The sequence below is a fragment of the Cervus canadensis genome, chromosome 24 (genome assembly GCF_019320065.1).
Source record: "Cervus canadensis isolate Bull #8, Minnesota chromosome 24, ASM1932006v1, whole genome shotgun sequence".
Lineage (NCBI taxonomy): Eukaryota > Metazoa > Chordata > Mammalia > Artiodactyla > Cervidae > Cervus > Cervus canadensis.
This window is the reverse complement of record NC_057409.1, coordinates 14452477-14471843: the sequence shown is the minus strand read 5'-3', so window position 1 is coordinate 14471843 and position 19367 is coordinate 14452477. Positions and strand designations below refer to the sequence as shown.

Below are 19367 nucleotides of genomic sequence, written 5' to 3'. Positions count from 1 at the left end.
GATACAGGAAATTAACAACTATGATACCCTCGTTAATATAGCATCTACCTGCATGTCATGTTGTGGTAAGTACTAAGTAAAGCTATGTCTGACTTCAAGGGGCTTCAAATACAGTTATTCAAAGATACCTGCTTACAGTTGTAGGGTACTATAAAAACTGATTATCTTAATGAAAACAAACTTCACATTAAAGGTCTATAAAAATTCTTAGTTCACCAATTAGGTGGTCAAAATCCTCCCCAGTACTTCAGGCAAGACTGCTTTTGGGTCACCATTTTCAAAAACATCAAAACACGTTCTCTGAATCTCATTTTCTCAATCTCAACACTGCTATGGAAATTAGTGTGTAAAGAAATGCTTTATAATAATGGACGTCAGGTTTTTATTGTTTGGCTCATTAGAGATGTGCTTGGCCCTCATGCAGGAACAGCTGGAAGAAATGGAAGAACGACAGAGGCAGCTAAGAAGCGGGGTGCAACTCCAGCAACAGAAGAACAAAGAGATGGAGCAGCTAAGAGTCAGCCTTGCTGAAGAGCTCGCAACTTACAAGTCAGTTTTTGCTGCTCCCCAAATCTCAACCAACACTGGCTGAGGGGATGGTGGGGAGGGCAGATGCTGCTCATGAGAAATTTCTCTTGACAGTGAAAAGCAGGAAAAAAAAAAATTGGGGGAAACTGTCAAATTGTGCTCATCCATGAACAGAAGGAAAATGGTTTTTTTTTTTTTTTTTTTTGAAGGGCTATGCTACCTAAGAGCCTAGAACAGGCTAATGCTCCCACTTCTGAGGCAGGTGGAATCGAGACACAGTCTCAAGGTGATACTTGTGGTTACAAGACTGGTGTCTGCCTTGTTGTCGCTTTCCTAACAAGACTAATGCTTAAAAAAAAAAAATTGTGTCTATTAACAAATTACATCATTTAGGACTAACAGGAGGACACATACCTCCAAGTTGCCTGGTTCAAGTATTCAGGCTTCCTTTGCAATGTTTCAGTTTCTAGTAGGACTTAAAACACGCTGATTGTCACCAGGAAATCCGGAACCGGATAAAACATCTAGGCTCTATGCATTCTTACTTTCCTCACCCTACCTGACCCCATCTGCTATTCATAAACAGTTTCCTTAGAATAGCAGAGAGGGCAGTTAGGACATCTAATTCAGACTATGACTAAGAAGGCCAAGAAGGCTAAAGTAACCTGTTAACAAGTCATTTAAAAAGCTGAAGAGGGTGTTGTTTATAGACCAAAGGACATGATTATTGCTTAGTTTGTGAAACAAGCAACATACCTATCCAGTGATTCTTTACATTCCAATATGTCCTCATATTCTTTATAAAGTCCTAGATTCTCTTGGATAAAGACACTAAAGATTAAAAAAGATGAAATTGGGTACTAGATTAAGTCCATAAGTTTTTACTAATTTCCTAGTTAATCCTACATCTTGGATACAAATTCTTAACTATTGTAACTGATGCTTTTTCCTAAATTACTGTTTTTTTTTTTTGCTCCTCTGCAGTTTCCAAGAGTTCCCGACTAAGGATTGAATCCCAGCCACGGCAGCAAAAGCACCGAATCTTAACAACTAGACCACCAGGGAACTCCCATACTAGAATTTTCTTCTACCGTGTTTTATCCAGGCTAACAGACCATGCTTATTGTTTGAGATTACTAGAACCCTGTAAGTGAAGAAAACGAGCTGCTAAACACCTTTGTGTGGATCAGATGAAAAGTACAACTGGGAGAAGGCAATGATTAATCCAAAGAATCAAAACTACAGAATTTCGGATCTTGTAATACCTGTGTAAAGTTAATGTGGGCAGATGAAATTTTTAGTGAGCCCCTACCAAAGTCATCCCTGATTAGATGGAAATCACTCTAGTAAGCTCTAACATATCTGCACTAAGCTTCAGAAATTCATTGTTAAAAACTTTATACTGGGAATTCCCATGGTGGTCCAGTGGTTAGGACTCAATGCTCCAGGGCCTAGTCAATCCTTGGTCAGGGAACTGAGATCCTGCAAGCCACACAGCGCAGCCAAAAAAAAAATCCACAAAAACTTTATTATATACTGTATTATTTTAAGTTGTAAAGTTTAAACTTATCCTTTTTTTCTCTCAACTTTACAGGGGCTGTTTAGAAACATACTGCCGAATCTGTAACCAAGAAACAAAAAAAACTTCTTAGCAAAGGATCACTAAGTACCCTCTGGACATACTTTTTTCTAAACAGAGAAGGGTGTGTCATGGATTTGGCAAGCAGTTCTCTCTGGGAAAGTTACAAATACTGGCTGACCTGTTTAAAAAGATTCTAGGGCTGGCTGGAGGCAGAATACTGTCAGTCCACTCTTAGCTGTATTCTATTTCATACGTTATTGGTACTGATCTCAGTGCACTGAGGAACAGAAAAATGAGTCTCCTGTCAGCCATCAGCAACCTTCCACAGGCACACGGAGTAAAGGATGAATGTGTGGACACACTCTAGTATTGTGAAAAACGTAGCTTGCCTTGTGTTGACCCAAACCAGAAAGTTTTTCGGGAACACAGGTGAAGTAAAAAAGGCACCCTATTTTCATTACAGTTGACTCTTGAACAATGTGGGGCTTAATCTGCACATAACTTAGTTGGCCCTCTGTATCAAAGATTCCTTCACCTCTATGGATTCTGTTATTTACTATTGAAGAATATCTGTGTTAAGTGGACCTGTGCACTTCAAACCCATGTTGTTCAAGGGTAAACCGTATATGGTTTACAATCTGGATCCTTTTGTGCTGTGTTATACTTTAACTGAATTCCTTTACAAAGTTTTTAAATCTATGCTGATTCATGTAGGTTTACTCTTGTGTCAAGGTATTTTCACTATACTCTAGAAGAACTACTCACTTAAAAACAAACAAAAAAAAACCAATCCAGCTTTCCCAAAATATCTTACCTTATGAAAATGATTTTGGGTGAGAGTGATCTATTCAGTTAGACTGGGTGTTTGGCAAAGAACCAAGCATTTTATCTGGTTACGGTACTTGGCTTTCAAGAGCCTACTTTTTTAATCTTTAAGTACAGGCCCCAGTGAAATACACTGAGGAGATTCAACCTCTATGAGAAAAGGTCAAACACCTTTTCAAAATTTAAATTCTGCCTTAAATTCTCTCTGCCACACTGCCTCTAACATTCTTGAAAGTTCATGTGGTTCTCTAGAGATAAGATTTCAAAGGATGTTATTTTTACCAAAGCCTCATCTGTACACCTGATGCAGGGTTTTAGTCTTTTGCTTCCCTGGGGAAGGGGTAAAGCTCTTTTCTATACCTCTGGGTCTACTATATTTAATTCTGCTCTTGGTAGTCAAAGACCACAGAAAATAACTGTCATCTGAACAACTCTTCTCAAAGCCAGAGACTGGTGTTTGACGAATGTTGTACACTAAATAAAACCCATCAGCTTGGGGTTATGTAGAAAAGCAATTTATTCCATTATAAGCACTTACACAGTTAGTCAAGGAGAGTAACAGGCCTGCTGGTGAAACAGGTCACCCAAAATAGAGATGGTATCAAACTAGTGGTCAAGGACTAACTCCTTAAAAAAAAAAAAAAGCAACTCTTATCCAGGATTAATTTAATTTTAAAAACAAATACAAGCTATTGATTCACTCTTCTCAACTTAACTGACAGTCTACCTGGTGTAACTGTCAGGTAAAACATACATCTTTACAACTTGGTGGTCCCAAGTGTTTTTTAAAAACCATTTCACAGAAAGGAAAGAAATAATATGAAAACAGCTCAAGAAATACACTAACAAGCAAAAATATATGGGGAAGAAGGAACACATTGTTTTGACTTAACTGAATAAACTGAGAGGAGACTGGTCTATGTAAGGAAATGTGTATCCTGGAAAGTTTGGCGTGTAGGAATTTGTATGACTTGAATCTCCCCTATTTCCTGAATAAAAACAACATCTTGTAGTATTTATACTTCATGGCTCAGACACCTACCTCACTTGGCTCTATTTCTTACTCACTCTAGCCTTTACTTAAATGAGTCTGAAAAACTTGGGGATATAGCATAAGAAGAAAAATAACCACACACAATATTCCCCCTTTTGTGGCTACTTTTAGACCTCTGTTACTAGAAAATTTCTAAAGAAAATTTAAATATAAGTCTGTGGCTTTGCTGAATCAAGAAGCCCCGAGTTAATATTTAGAAAACACCTTCTGTTTGGACTAATAACATTGTTGATAGAACTTATTATAGAGGGATAACCAAACAAAGTCTGTGTCTCAAAACCAGTGTTAAATCAATCTCAGAGTTGAGAGGAAGAAAAGGGGAGTCTAAAAATCACAAGTGCAGACATGATCTAAGATCCTTGTCCTTCTGGATCCACACTTCCTTCAGGGTCTTCATCATTATAAATGTTCTCTGCCTGCCAAAAACAAAGAGAAAAGTAAACACTGAGTAAACATGAAGGTTACTTCTTGAAGTTAAGGCTGAAAATAGATGAGGCCAGGAAGACAGTCTGTGGGGTATATAGTCTGTTTTAACTATTCAACTCTGCCGTGGTTTGCTAAAAGCAGACAGACACCTGCAAATGGATGAGTATAGTTGTGGGCTAATAAAAACAGGCAGTTGGCCATACGCCAACCACTTCCCCATTAAGATATTCCCCAAAAACTGAAGTATGGTTACTGTTTGTCTTGATAATCAACCTTGAATCTTTAACCTTGAATCTTTTAATCAGACATTAATCATAATAATAAGTAAAAACAACATAAATGTCCATCAACTGATGAATGGATAAATAAAAGTAGGGTGATGGCTGCCTAGTACTGGGTGGACTAGAGGCAAACAGGAGGGATGACTACTGGGTATGGGGGTGGTTTCTGGGGTAACTAACTGTAGTGATGGTTGCACAATTCTGTGACTACACTAAAATTCGCTGAATTGTACATGGAGGAAGAAAAGAATCCCCAGGCCGCAAAAAAACCATGTTTCAAAATCAAATCTCAATTTATAAATATTTTTAAAAGAGAAACTGTTCTTGCATAAAGTTAACTCTACATGTACTACATGGCTTTTCTTAGTATCTACTATGCACGAACCACTAGGACAGATGCTGCAGAGGATGGGATAGTCGTAGCTTATAACTTGACTACAGGGACAAAGAATGTATACAATTGTGTGAGCAGTCTGACAACAGTTGTGTGGTATCTTTTCCCCTGACACCAATGGGGTGTCTAACAGTTCAATCCTGATGCTGACCACCTGAAGGCAGATCTGTGACCAAGGGCTCACGCCCACAAGACTTCAGAGGCCAGTGTCAAGCTCTGATAGCTCAGGCTACCCAAGCACTTTGTCCCACTTGGCTGTAAATTTTCTCACAACCTTGCTGCCCCGCTCTGCCCCAGTTTGGGCACAAGGGGCTACTTATAAATAGCAATAGAAACTCCTGCTACGCAGGAAATCTCAAGAGTACAAGCATTCCCTAAACATACCAACCACATTTTGGTAAATAGCCTACTATCAAATAGTTACATACAATTAAACATAAGACTAGAAACCCAAATTTTAATACGAGGAAATTCTATCATGCTGTTCTACAATCTGCTTTTTTCCAGCTTATCAGTGTATCATGAATAGCTTACAAAACTAGTATACTTCTTTTTGATACATAAATATTCCAAAGTATGGATGCAGAACATGTATTAATCTCATAGGACACAAATATTCCCATCTTACTTTTTTTTGATTAACAGCATTAATAGGAAAGCTCTGAATATCAAAATGTTTTTCCTCATGCTGAACCAAAATCTCACCTCTGGCATTTGCTTCTTCCTGGTTCTAGATCTACTCTGAGACAATTTAAATATTTCTTTAGAATAATTTTCATTTATTCAGCCACTGTCATTTAAAAGTCATGCTATTGTTTTTTAAACTGTAGTAAAAGACACACAACACAGTCTATCATCGTAACCATTTTTTAACTGCACAGTTCAGTGGCATTAAGTCCATTCACATTGTGTGTGCAAATATCGCCACCATCCATGCCCAGAAGGCAATCATTTCTTGGATTGCAACATTATCAGACATTACAATTATTTTTATTAAATCCCAAGTGCTCTGAAAATTCAAAGCAGGGTGATCACCTTCAACTGAGGCATAAAAAGGCAGGGAATGTTTTTGAAATCTAGGCAAGTTTCATGGAGAAATGGTTCTCTTTGATGTTGACACTGGGACAACCAGATAAGAGCAGCCACTTAATAATGTACAGGTGAAGTCACATGGTGGGAGTAAACGGAACAGAGCTGCCAGCTGCACTGACGTATATATAAACACAGTAATACTAGGTTTCATCTATCGAAACACTTACCATTTGCCACACTTGCATGATATTGTCTTCTGATACAGAACAAATCACCCAAGGTTCATTGGGATTCCAGGAGAAATCAGATATCTTGGCAGTGTGACCACCATGAATAAACTTAAAGAGGGAGGAAAACAGAGATGAAAAGCAGATAAGAGGACAATAAATCATGAACTATTTCAGTTGTGCTCAATATCTGTAACATACCAACAACTCTGGTGGCCCATCTTCTGCATCTTCTGGGGATTGTTCCTCTCCAATTTTACTAGCACAAAAAAGTTTTTTTTTAAGTTAAATATACCTTGAGTAATTCTGGAAAGTATAAAAAAAGAACTTCACAAAGAGTAATTTAACAAGACATACCTTAAATCCCAGACATTCAGTCTACGATCAGTACCACTGGAAGCCAAAATAGTCTCATTGTGAGGTGACCACTGAACCTATACGTTAAGAAAAAAATCTATCAATTAGAAAACTAAGGAGAGGGGAGTTCCCTGGTGGTCCATTGGTTAAAAATCCACCCTACAATGTAGGGGACAAATGTTTGATCCCTGATCAAGAACTAAGATCCCACATACCGCAGGGCAACAAAAACCCACAAGCCACAACTAGAGAAGCCTGTGCAATGCAACAGAAGATGCCTGCAATGGCGAGCTGACGCAGCCAAAACAAACAAATAAATGCCAAACGTTATCCAACACTGACCTAAGAACTAAAGTACAGCTCACCCACACAATTTACCCAAGTACTTTCAATATTACACACAGTGCCTGTGCATTCAGTTTTGAACATAATGTAACAAATATTTCTTGAACTGAGTCAGAGGGTTCTGCATATTAAGAAAGGAGCTTAATTAAACTGATTAGGCAGAAAACTTGGGAGTCAGTACTTTAGGACTGAACTGTGAAATTATAATAGATACGGCAAGTTACAAAGGAATGGAAATAAGGGAAGAGACACACGTCAGGCATAAGGTTGATTAAAAACACTAGGAGCATTAGTTTCTCTTACCTGGAATATTTCATCCTTATGTGATTCAAAGGAATGCAACTTAAGTTTCAGATTTCTCAGATCCCACAGAGCAACAGTCTTATGTACAAAAAAGGAAAGCAAGAGTAATCAATAAAAATTTTTTTTAATGAGAAAAAGAAAATCCACAACTAAAAGATCTCCGTGCATTCAAAAGAAGCCAGAGAAATCCACCCTAAGTCTTTTTGTAAAAGTAAATCACACTAACCTTGTCAGCTGATCCTGTGGCAAGAATGAACTCACTATAAGGATTGAAAGAAAGGCAGTTCACTTCAGCAGTGTGAGCATCAACTGAGTGGCTTGGTTTGGAAGTATTGTTTGAACGAGTATCCCAGCTTCAGTGAAAGAAAAAAAAAACAGGGGGAAAAAAAAGCTTGAAATGGATAGTCAAATATTATACAACTTAGATAATATATTGAGAAAAAGATGGATTCAACTCACATCATGAGTTTCTGATCATCAGCAACCGACCCAAAGAGGGACTCATGGAGCAGATGCCAGGAGACATCCTCTACTACTGCCGTGTGCCCTGTGAAGATGGTCTTCGCATCCACAACTTTCCCTTCCTTTGGAACAGCACTTATGTCCCACAGGCAGATGGTCTTAAATGAGAAAAATGAACTATTATATAAAAGAAAGAGTCTCACTTCCTCATATACCCCAGAGGAAAAACACTGATACAACTAGCCCAGATGTGCTTCACACTGGGAAGGATACGCACGTGGTCATCTGAAGCACTCAGTAAGTGCCCACTGAGATTTGGGTTCCAAGAAAGCCCGTAGCCTTCCTTCTGATGTCCACGGAGACGCAAGTCTGGGTTGCACTCTCCAGAAGGGTCTACAAAGTAACAGACACATCAAGACTATCCAGTCCACTGCCTCACTGGACCTACTTAGCATAATGAAATTTTTTATCAAGAGGTCTAAAGCTCTTATTTTTTATGAGAAATACAGACTATGACCAAACAGATAATATTTAAAAGCGGCACATTCTGTTCTATATAAAAAAACAATTTCTTTTTCCAGATGTAGGGAAGAAGGATGAAGAGGTAGTACCCACACATCAACATAATTCACAGGATGTTAAGATACACAAAGAATAAGTTAGCAATTAAAACTAAGAGAAGCAATGTATTCCTGTAGTGATATATCATTTGTATTTGAATAGGAGAGAGAAGATACCTGGTTTAGAAGGATGTTTTGTATAGTCAAAAACAAGAACATCACTGGATGGAGTCTTTGTTGCAATGATGCAAGGATTCTGGGGCATATAGCGTGCCCTGTTTACCTCTCCTTCATGGTTGATCTTGATTTCTATTTCAATTTTTCCACTAACCGAGCCAAAACCTCCAAATTCTGTAAATAAGATGTTAATTGCAAATGAGGACAAAGCAAGAAGTACTCTATGTCACTCAAAGTTTCACAGAGGCAAGGCTTTTAATAAATGAACTGGTATAATACTAGAAGCAGTATCAATATTTATTAGCAATATATAGAGCACACTCCTTATTTCATTGATTCCTTACCATAACTCTACAGAGTAGGGAAGAATTATCTCCAAATATTTCACATGGGAAAAAGAGGACCTACGTTAATTTGCTCACGGTGACATGACCACAGCAGAACCTAAAACGAATCCCCATTTTTCTGATCCCTTTCGGCTATGATACTCTTTCAGCTATGCCTAAAATGATTTTGGTAATTATATACCTAATAAGTATTGTATCGCTATCTAAAAGTAAGAAACACTATTGACTCCACTTGAAAGACTCTCACTAAGTGGCTTTTAAGCCTCACTTAATCAAAAAGAAAAAAACAAACTATGCTCAATAAATAAAGTCTTTTTTTCTTTTTTTTTTTTAATAAATAAAATCTTAAGTTACTATTTTAATGAATATCAAGTACATACACAGTGTGCTAGGTACTAAAGAGTCCCTCCTCTTGACTATTTGAATCTCCAGTTTGGGGTAACCTTTTTGAAATACTGACATCTTTCCTCTTATCAGTGAGGAAAAACAGAGCCACAACTGCTGGTTCAATTTTCCTGACCCCCCACTCACACTTGCCAACCAGAGTCCTTGGCTGAAATAAACCAGGTAGGCAAGGACTAGACAAAAACATATTTTATTCACATTTGACTACTGTATGCACTTACAGAATTCTCCCAAGTACCATTATAAAATGTTTAAGAATATAATTTGTCATTATATAAACCTTGGCAAGGGTTTCCCTGGTGGCTCAATGGTATAAAGAATCCACCTGCCAATGCAGGAGACACAGGTTTGGTAAGTTGGGTAATATGATTAGCAGATAACATTCAACCTCAAAATAACTTTATACATTGAAAAGCAGTGGTTCAAACAAGCTAAAAGCCTAAAAACAGTTCAAAACAGATTCTTAAAGAGGGGGGAAAGAAAAACATTAAATAAAAATCCCTCTGGAATTCTAGACCACAAATACCCACATTGCAAAAAGAAGGCATGATTAGGATATGTGATCTCAAAGAACTTTCAGTCCAAAGACAAGGAGATAAGCACACAGTTTATCAGCTACATACTACTAGGGCTTTCCTGGTGCCTCAGTGGTAAAGAATCTGCCTGCCAGTGCAGGAGACATAGGTTTGATCCCTGGGTAGGGAAGATCCCCCAAAGAAGAAAATGGCAACCCACTCCAGTATTTCTTGCCAGGGAAATCCCATACATGGAGGATACTGGTGGGCTACAGTCCATGGGCTTGCAAAAGAGTCAAGGTAAGACTTAACAACTAAACAACAACAACATACTACTAATCAGAGGCACCCTCTCCCCTGCTACCTGCAGTTGAAGTACAATAGTAAGAACTCAGCTTAGGACCTTTCTTGGTGGCACAGTGGATAAGAATCCGCTTGCCAATGCAGGGAAGTTGGATTCAGTCCCTGGTCCAGGAAGATTCCACACGCCACAGAGCAACTAAGCCTGTATGCCACAACTACTGAAGTCTGCATGCTCTAGGGCCTGCAAGCTATAACTAATGAGCCCCTGTGGCGCAACTACTGAAGCCCATGCGCCTAGGGCCTGTGCTCTGAAACGAGAAAGCAGCCTCCGCTCTCTCCAAGTGACAAAGCCCACACGCAGCAATAAAGAACCAGCGCAGTCAAAAATAAATAAATAAATGAGTAACTATATCAGTGTGTACATGTTTAAAAAAAAAATCAGCTTAGAGGATTCACAACTGAGATTTATGAAGATGAGGATTCATCTATTTAACAGATAATCAGGGACTGCCCAAATTCAAGGTGAGAGCAAAAACACCAAATCTGATGTAGGGAAGAAAGACTGAGGTATCAATGTACAATAAACTGAATGATTACCAAGGTCTAATTACATTCCTATTTTGTTTGGAAAATACTATTTAAAAAGACTGAGATATAACAATGTGCTTCAACTGTGTAGCCTGATGAATTTTTACATATGCATACACCAGGGGAGTTACCACCCAGATAAAAACATGGGACATCTCTAGCCCTCTCATCCTCCCACAAGGCACTTCTGTATCCCTCCCAACTAATACTGCTGGACAAACTAGATAACCAGCATTCTAATTTCTACCACTTCGCCATTTTTTGTAGTCCATAAACATATTGAAACTAAGAATAAGTTGCAACATCTTGAGTCAAATATTCCAATTATTTCATCATGACTTAATACTAGTTTATTACATATAACTGAAGTAGAAGACTAAAGATAATTTAAAAACAAACACCCCCCCAAAACCAATTCCCCAGTAAGTTGCTAAAAATAAACTCGTTGATATTTAAAGATCTTGGTAACACAGTCTGAAGTAAAATTTCCAACCTAATCTATTTCCAGGGCTTCAAATGTGACCATAGCTGGGCTGAATGTAATACAAATACACAAATTCTTTTTTAAGTCAAAACAAGCCTAAGCCAATTTTATTTTCTTTCATGTTGAAAGTTCAATCATCTTTTGAAGCTATCTGTCACCAACTACCTCAAATCAAATGGGGTTAAGCAGATGGTAATCAATTTTAATAGTTCGATCTCAGAGTCCAGGACACTTCATCTGAGAGCAAGGAGGGACTAGGAATTGATCTACGTAACAACCACTTAAGCTTTAAGAGACATTAGTATGTATCTACTTCCACCATTGTTGAGACCATATGGAGAGAGCACCTGCTCCCCTTTAAGCACCAAGCCTGTTCAGCCATCTGAGTGATTTGAAGGAAGGAGAGGGAAAAGGAAGAGAAAAGGAAGGAATGGGAGCTGATATGCTATGTAACCTTAGGGGAAGTTACCTGGTTTTCTTGTGAGGATTAAATAGGGGGATCTATGCAGTCATACAAATATATCATGTATATTCTTTTATTTTATAGTTTCTCTAGAGTTAAGTATTTGGGGGATAAAGGTATCATCAGAAAAGCAAATTGGTTTGATGCCACTCAAAAAAACAAAATAGACAATCTACAAAAATTTACAACTTCCAGATGTACAAGCTAGGTTTAGAAAAGGCAGAGGAACCAGAGATAAAGCAAGAGAATTTCAGAAAAACATCTAATTCTCTGCTTCACTGACTACACTGAAGCCTCTGACTGTGTGGCACAACAAACTGTGGAAAATTCTTAAAGAGATGGGAATACCAGACCACCTGCCCTGTCTGAGAAACCTGTATGCAGGTCAAGAAGCCAACAGTTAGAACCAGACATGGAACAACGGACTGATTCCAAATTGGGGAAGAAGTACGTACGTCAAGGCTGTATATGGTCACCCTTCTTATTTAACTTATATGCAGAGTTCATCATGTGAAATGCCTGGCTAGATGAATCACAAGCTGGAATCAAGATTGAGGGAGAAATATCAACAACTTCAGATATGAAGATGCTGGGAAGGACTGAAGGCAAATGGAGAAGGGGGCTGCAAAGGATGAGATGGTTAGAGAGCATCACTGACTCAATGGACATGAGTTTGAGCAAACTCCGGGAGATAGTGAAGGACAGGGAAGCCTGGTGTGCTGCAGTCCATGGGCATGCAAATAGGACAGACTTATCGATTAAACAACAACATAAGGAATTATACCCAATGTTGTGGTAGCCTTAATGAAATATGGGTAAAAACAAAACACCCAATGAATCATTATGTTGAACATCTGAAATAACATTGTAAATCAACTATTTTTAATTTTAATGGTCAAAACAGAGAAGTACCAGAAAACAGATAACTAGTTTAAAACTTTGGAGTGATAAAGGCCTTTCAAATAATGACAAAATCTGAAGGACCCCAGAGGAAAGGTGGATAATTAAAAATTCACAGCTTCTAAAGTAAACAGGAGACTCAGTGGTAAAGAACACAACTAAATAGCTGTGGTTCAGTGGTCAAGAATCCGCCTGCCAATGCAGGAGACATGGGTTCCAGCCTTGATCTGAGAAGATCCCACATGCTGCAAAGCAACTAGGCCCATGTGCCAGAACTATTGAGCCTGTGCTCTACAGCCCAGGAGCCACAGCCACCGAAGCCCATACACCCCAGAGCCTGTGCTCCACAACAAGAGAACCCACTGCGATTAGAGAAGCCAGTGTACCGCAAGGAAGCCTTCCTTGCCATAACTAGAGAAAAACCCACCCAGCAGCAAGGATCCAGCACAGTCATAAATAAATTTAAATAAATAGGATTCAAGATTATAAAATAAAGAGGGAAAAAAATTTCTATAACCTGTTAGTTAGTGATAACTAACATTACATATATAGTTAACTCAAAAGAAAAAAATAAGGAAAATACATAAATAGGCAGCTTAAGAGACAGACAAAAGATAAATATTTTAAAATAAGTCCAACATCACAAATAACTTAAAAAGCAAGGTAGGAAATTCCTGGGTATCTGGTGGTAAGGACTCTGTACTTCCACTGTCAAGGGTGCTGGTGTGATTCCTGGTGGGGGAACTAAGATTCTGAAAGCCCTGTGGAGCAGCCATTAAAAAACCAAATCACAATAAAAACCAAAACCAAGAAAGAAAAAACAACACCCCTCCAACAACAAAATAAAACGAGAGCATAGCATTCAATGTTGGTAAAGGCATGCAGAAACAGACATCAATACATTTGCTACTGGTGAAATTGAGTCTTTTTTGGAGGGCAACTTAGCAATAACAACATACTTGAAAATGTTCTTGCCAACTGATCAACACTCCATTTAGATAACTGTTCTACAGCAAAACTGTGCAAGATATCTGCACAAGAACTATTTTTGAAGCCAAAGGATTGGAAACCACTTAAATGTTAATTGAGGGATGGTTAACTACAGCATAGTATACAGCCATCAAAAGGAGGTACATTCCCATATGCTAACAGAAAAGATGGCTGGGATACATGAGGCCAGGAAGTATATTTTATGCTATATTCCCAGTACAAAGAAAAACTGCCTAGCCGAAGTACTTAACGTATTTGTTGAGTGAGTGTTCCAATTGGGATAAATCATTCAGAAAACTAACAATTTAACAGTGATCCATAAAGGACAGATTTATGTGGTGAGAGGTTCACATTATAGTTGCTTTTTTTTTTTGGGTCTGCACTACGTGGGCTTGTGAGATCTTATCTCCCAGACCTGGAATGGAACAAGCCCCCTCCCCCACTCCACAGTGAAAGTATGGAGTCCCAACCACTGGACCACTAGGGAAAGCCCTGCTTCAATTTTTAAAGATGATTTATTGCATTACCAATCAGAATATTTGCTTTATGTCTAAGTAACTAAAAATCCTAAAGATAGTTTGGCTTAATAAAAAAAAAAAAAGCTCAGGGAGGCTAAATGATTTATCCTTAAACTACACAGCTAGTGAGCAGCACAACAGGGTCCCAGGCCCTAGTCTTCTGATTCTTTTCTTTCCAACAACAAATAATCGCTATTTTTGGCTGTGCAGCATGTGAGATCTTAGTTCCCCAATCAGGGATTGAACCTATGCCCCTTGCAGTTTAAGCGTAGACCCCTCCATCACTACTAATGCCTACCCAGAGACTATCTCTGCAGTTACCATATCCTATAGTTCACACACAGAGGTCAATGATGCAAAATCATGTTTGCTGGCCCTTATCCTAAGAACTTATTTTGCATTCTGCTAAGCTAAATATGGAATGATCAAAAGAATAACTACACATTACAATCTTGGCAAATAACTGGAACTCAAAAAAACTTAGATAAAGGAATGGATTTAATCAATCAGGAGAAATCTAAAATAAGAAAACATTACACATTCATTTTGGGGGGCCACAAATCTCAATACTGAAAGTCTATCTTCTACCTTTGGTAATAATTTTGAGTTCAAGGACAACAATAAAGGAAACCCACTCATTTCTATCTCTTCTGAAAGGGAAAAAAATAATTCATGAATAGTTAAGCCCTAAGGTTATCACCTAAAAATAGGATATAATTAAACACTTATTTAATTTTTATATACTATACAGCAAATGCCATAGTTAAGTCTTTTCTACCAGTTAAACCTGGAAAGGGTAATTTAAGCCAGTGCTTTTCAATCATCCCCCCCCCCCCAATTACTGCCCTGTAAGATATTTTGACACCTTGATGAAATTCTACCACCACAGATAACCTGTGTGTTTGTTTATGCATGCTATGTATATCTGTGCTTGAAACAGTTCAAAGAATAAGACTGTTTTCACACTTACCCCGCTCTGAGAATCAATTTTCAGTTCCCCACGGGCAGTATCTTCTATGTTGAGAATGCAAGCACGCACGGCAATAATATATGGTGGATTTTAGCTTCTTGAAATTCCCCTACCACCAAATTTAGTTGAAGAAAGTTTATAGAAAAAGTACAGAACCAAGTACATGTTACATGTCTTCTGACATCTAATATCTACACCAAAAATCAGGCTTTCCAAAGCTTAATATCTTGTTCCTAACTTGAGAGGCTACGTTATCAAACTGTACACACTTTTTTATAATTCAGAGATACGAAAATACAACCAAAATAAATATCATTCCTTCCTTCACCTTTAATTGAGACTCCTACCTCCTTTTTCACTGTCGTAGTGTGAGGCATCAAACTGAGCATCATCGTTAGGGAGCTGCACGCTGGCTATCACAAGATGGTTTTGTTCATCTGACGTGTGTGTTCCCAGGACAAGTCGATGAATACTGAAATCTTTCCCTTCTGGTCTGTAATAGTGACATATGGTCAATATTCAATTTAGTAAACTAAGAGAGACCACAAAGTCAGTGACATACACGTATACACAAGGCACTATTACAAACAGGATTTGAGAGAAAGAAGTCATTAAGAGCCGTATTTCCTTACTTTTAACATATCTTCCATAGAGCTGAGGGCAGGTACCACATACCACTTAATTTCGTAATTATTTCTTAACTTGGCCAAATATTTACAATTACCTTTGAGGAAAGAGTCTGACGGAATAAAATAAAAATTAATTATTCATCCTTTACAAGGAGATGGAGAGAAAAAAACCAATTGTTGGGTATATGAACACTTCTGATTACTTCATTAGGTTAACTTCATTAAAATGGAAAGGAACTGACATCAAGTAAGCTAATGTCTCAAAATGAGATAAAACCCAGAAGAGGGGGACAAGAGCTTTGAAAGACAGTATTCCAAGGGAGGTAAGCAAAGATGCAGGTTACAACACTATGAAGTAATATTCTAATTTAAAGATGGTTTTGGAAAATTGACTTCCTTGGTGGCTCAGACAGTTAAGAATCTGCTTGCAATGCAGGAGACCTGGGTTCAATCACTGAATCAGGAAGATCAACTGGAGAAGGCAACGGCTACCCAGTCCAGTATTCTTGCCTGGAGAATTCCATGGACAGAGGAGTCTGGCAGGCCATAGCCCATGGGGTGGCCTAAGATTAACCAACTATGTAACAGAACTAGGACTGAAGTCTAAATCTGACTTTGAATGTGGGAAAACAGTGGGAGAGAAGGTCAAAAAGCAGATTGAAATCAGACTCTAGGGTACTGAATGTTTGCTTAAGGTATTCTGAACTCTCTACTGAAAGGAACAAAGAACCATGGAAAATTTATAAGGGATGTACCATAATTTGAGTTCTGTCAGAAGGATTAATTCAATGTAAAGCATAAAGCAGAGGTTCTTCAAGTGTGGTATGGGGAACAAAAGCATCAACATTATCTGGGAACTCCCACATGCAAATTCTCAAATCCATTATAGACATATTCAATGAGAAATTCAGGGGGGATGATTTGTGGTGCTTAACAATCTGTTCTACAGGTAATTTCCTGGCAGTCCAGTGGTTAGGACTCAATGCTTCCTCAATTCCTGGTTGGTAAACTAAGATTCTGCAAGCTTCTTGGCATGGCCAGTGTAAAAAAAAAAAGTTTTCTGATTCCTTCAGCTGATTATGATGCCTGTTAAAAGTTTGAGAACCCCAGTCTAGATGGGAAAGATGCTACACAAGAATTCATCAGGGCTTATAAACAGACTGTCAAGTCAAGAAAGGGCTAGGGGGAGGGGAGAGACCTAAGAAATGTCAAACCAAAGTCAACTGTGATAAGGAGAAATAGGAACAACAGAAGAAAGCCAGGTTGATATCTCCATAGAAAAAATACACTTAGTTTGGAATACATCATGTTGGGGAAGCTAATAAGATACTCCAGAAAAGACACCAACAATAATAGGCAGTTGGAAATTCAGGTAGAGCTCAGAAGCTGGGTTTAGAGATAACCAACAGAAATTCCTCTGCAGTTTCAGATACCCTATGTGGAAAAAGAGAAGGAAATATAAGACGGCTGCCAACATAAAGCTGGGGATACTTGTATTTACAAAGTTAAACTACTAAAGGAAGTGCGGGAGTGAAGAAGAATATTACAAAACTACAACCATATCATTCTTTCTTTCTAAGAAACAGAATATAAATAAACACACAAACACATTAAACAGACATTAGGGAGAGTTGTTATAAGTAATCCCATCCTAAGAAAATAACACTGTTATACAAGTACAATACCAAAATAAAGGAAGGGTATTTGGACCAACTTCTACTCCTGCAGAAAGGCAGGATCTACATCTACACACATCTACATCTGTGAAGCAAAAGCTACTAAAAGGAAAGCACAGATTTCAGCCTTGGGTTATTCAGTCTTACTGTTTTCCAAACCTAGCTAATCACACTACATGGAAAGCTTTTGCAGAATGATTTAGTAAGGACGGGGTGGCCAATATTTGGGATCCTTTGGTCCAATGTAATTTAGCACCTGACTATAGTAAATCTAGAATTACTACTTAAACTATTTTTAAGTATCTTGCCACAAGTTCCTAAGTGGTCTGAACTACTACAACTCCTAAACACAAACCACTCCTCTTACCCTGAACTCAAGTAATTCTGATAATCAACTGAATGTGGGAACTCCTAATTCACATACTTAGGACAAGGAGGGAGGTTCAAAAGGGAGGGGACATAAGTATACTTATTGCTACTTCATCTGATGTACGGTGGAGACTAATATAATACTGTGAAGCAATTATTATCCAACTAAAAAGAAATTAATTAAAAAAAATACTTAGGACAGATTTCCCCCCCTTTTTAAATGCCAATGGGAGATTAGCAGGCTCATATTGCTATTAACAATATTTGCATAAATTGTCAATTATTTTTTGAGCAGAAACATAGTCAAATAACCACAATTCACAAATATCCTGACTTCTAAAGTCCTGAATTTTGAAGAAATGTACTTACTCAGTACACATGTAATTTTTAAAGGTTGTTCTGAGTGGCAGGTTATCATGTCACATTCCTCTTTGCATTAACCAGATAGTACAAATGACTGTGAGATTCAAAATTTTTTTGTTGAAAGAACTGCATTCATCATAATCACTTTTTGAAAGCTGACAAATTTTACATTACTGTTTGATCAACTACAGTTATAATACGCCTATTCAATTCAGTTATCAGAAAAAGAAGACATCAACATGTTTTCCCTTATCAGGTAAATTGCAAAGTAGTTTCCACATTTTGTCTTTTTTGGCCTAGAAAAAAAAATGTCCCCAATAGATTCTGATCACGTGTCCGCTCCGGGTGACTGGAGAAAGGAAAACAGGGATAATCAATGTGAGAAATCTACACTGAGAACACAACAAAATAACATTCAACGATTCTTATCACCTGGTTACATCTGGAAGCCACTGTGCAGTTAGGCTAGGCCACTCCAGAGCATGGGTCATCACCAAATCGTAAAGAAAAGGGGTGTTCTTTTTCCATATTTTGTATTCTTCGTTGATCACACGTTCTTCTACTGCGTCATCAAAGGCTGCTAAAAAATAAAAAACAAATTAAGTTAGTGACCACAAATGGAAACCGAGTAAACACTTCCAAAGCCACCGGCACTTTTAAATCCCGATTCTGAAATGGAGATCTGTCTAAATCTCCCCGAGGCACAGGCACCAACGCCGCTCTCCAGCCTGACGGGGCTTTAACTGCTGGGCTCATCGCGGCCAAATGCCGTTAGCCGCTCGGGCGACGGCGTCGGGAGGAGCACAGAACCGGCGGGGAGGCCGGAGCACCAGCCCCTGCGGATAGCAAGCACTGAAAGGAGGACCCGGAGAGAGGCGAGCAGACCGACAGGGCGTGCGGAGAAGGACCAAACACCAACCGGGGACCCAAATGCCTGCTTCAAGCCGCTGAGCCGGGCCTCTGCTCCGGAGGAGCTGGTGCGCCGTTAACCCGCCCCGCGGGGCGATTCTCCTCACGCCTGCGATGGCGGGGACGGCACTCAGCTGAGTCTGGCCTGCCCTCACTGTTAGGCCGTTTCGAGGCCGCTACGCAACCCGGCACCCCCCACTCTCCTGGGGCCGCCCCGGAACCCTCACCTTCCTTGTCGGCCATGGCGGGTAGGCAAGCCGGCGGGGATCCCGGGGTTGAGCGTTGCGGGAGGGGCGGGGAGCCTGCGGGCTCTCGCTCTGCGCGCGCGGCCTCTATTGTTTCCTGCTGCCCCTGCGTGAGGGATGACTCGCGCACCTTCGCGCCA

The 19367-nt window shown here is 39.0% G+C and overlaps 2 protein-coding genes across 4 annotated transcripts in view; one reads left to right on the top strand and one right to left on the bottom strand.

The window, feature by feature from the left end:
* The window catches only part of SYNC (syncoilin, intermediate filament protein), a 17038-nt gene extending 13398 nt beyond the window's left edge, over window positions 1-3640 (top strand). The window contains exons 3-5 of one of the 2 annotated variants that reach the window (XM_043444752.1): window positions 425-549; window positions 738-814; window positions 2123-3640. In XM_043444752.1, the coding sequence (XP_043300687.1) occupies window positions 425-549; window positions 738-814; window positions 2123-2133 (213 nt within the window). In that variant the 3' untranslated portion in view covers window positions 2134-3640. The remainder of the gene's footprint in view (window positions 1-424; window positions 550-737; window positions 815-2122) is intronic. The other variant, XM_043444753.1, reaches the window with a different exon arrangement.
* RBBP4 (RB binding protein 4, chromatin remodeling factor) lies at window positions 3435-19367 on the bottom strand. 2 transcript variants are annotated; one of them, XM_043444754.1, is made up of 12 exons: window positions 19210-19367; window positions 18506-18653; window positions 15384-15529; window positions 8554-8727; window positions 8094-8209; window positions 7814-7974; window positions 7581-7707; window positions 7355-7432; window positions 6707-6783; window positions 6551-6608; window positions 6350-6460; window positions 3435-4405 (listed from the first exon to the last, which is right to left on the bottom strand). In XM_043444754.1, exons 1-12 carry the CDS (start codon window positions 19223-19225, stop codon window positions 4340-4342), a joined length of 1278 nt encoding a protein of 425 aa, XP_043300689.1. In that variant the 5' UTR covers window positions 19226-19367; the 3' UTR covers window positions 3435-4339. The 2 variants fall into 2 exon arrangements, with proteins under 2 accessions (XP_043300689.1, XP_043300690.1); XM_043444755.1 differs by having other exon boundaries at window positions 18506-18650; window positions 19210-19346.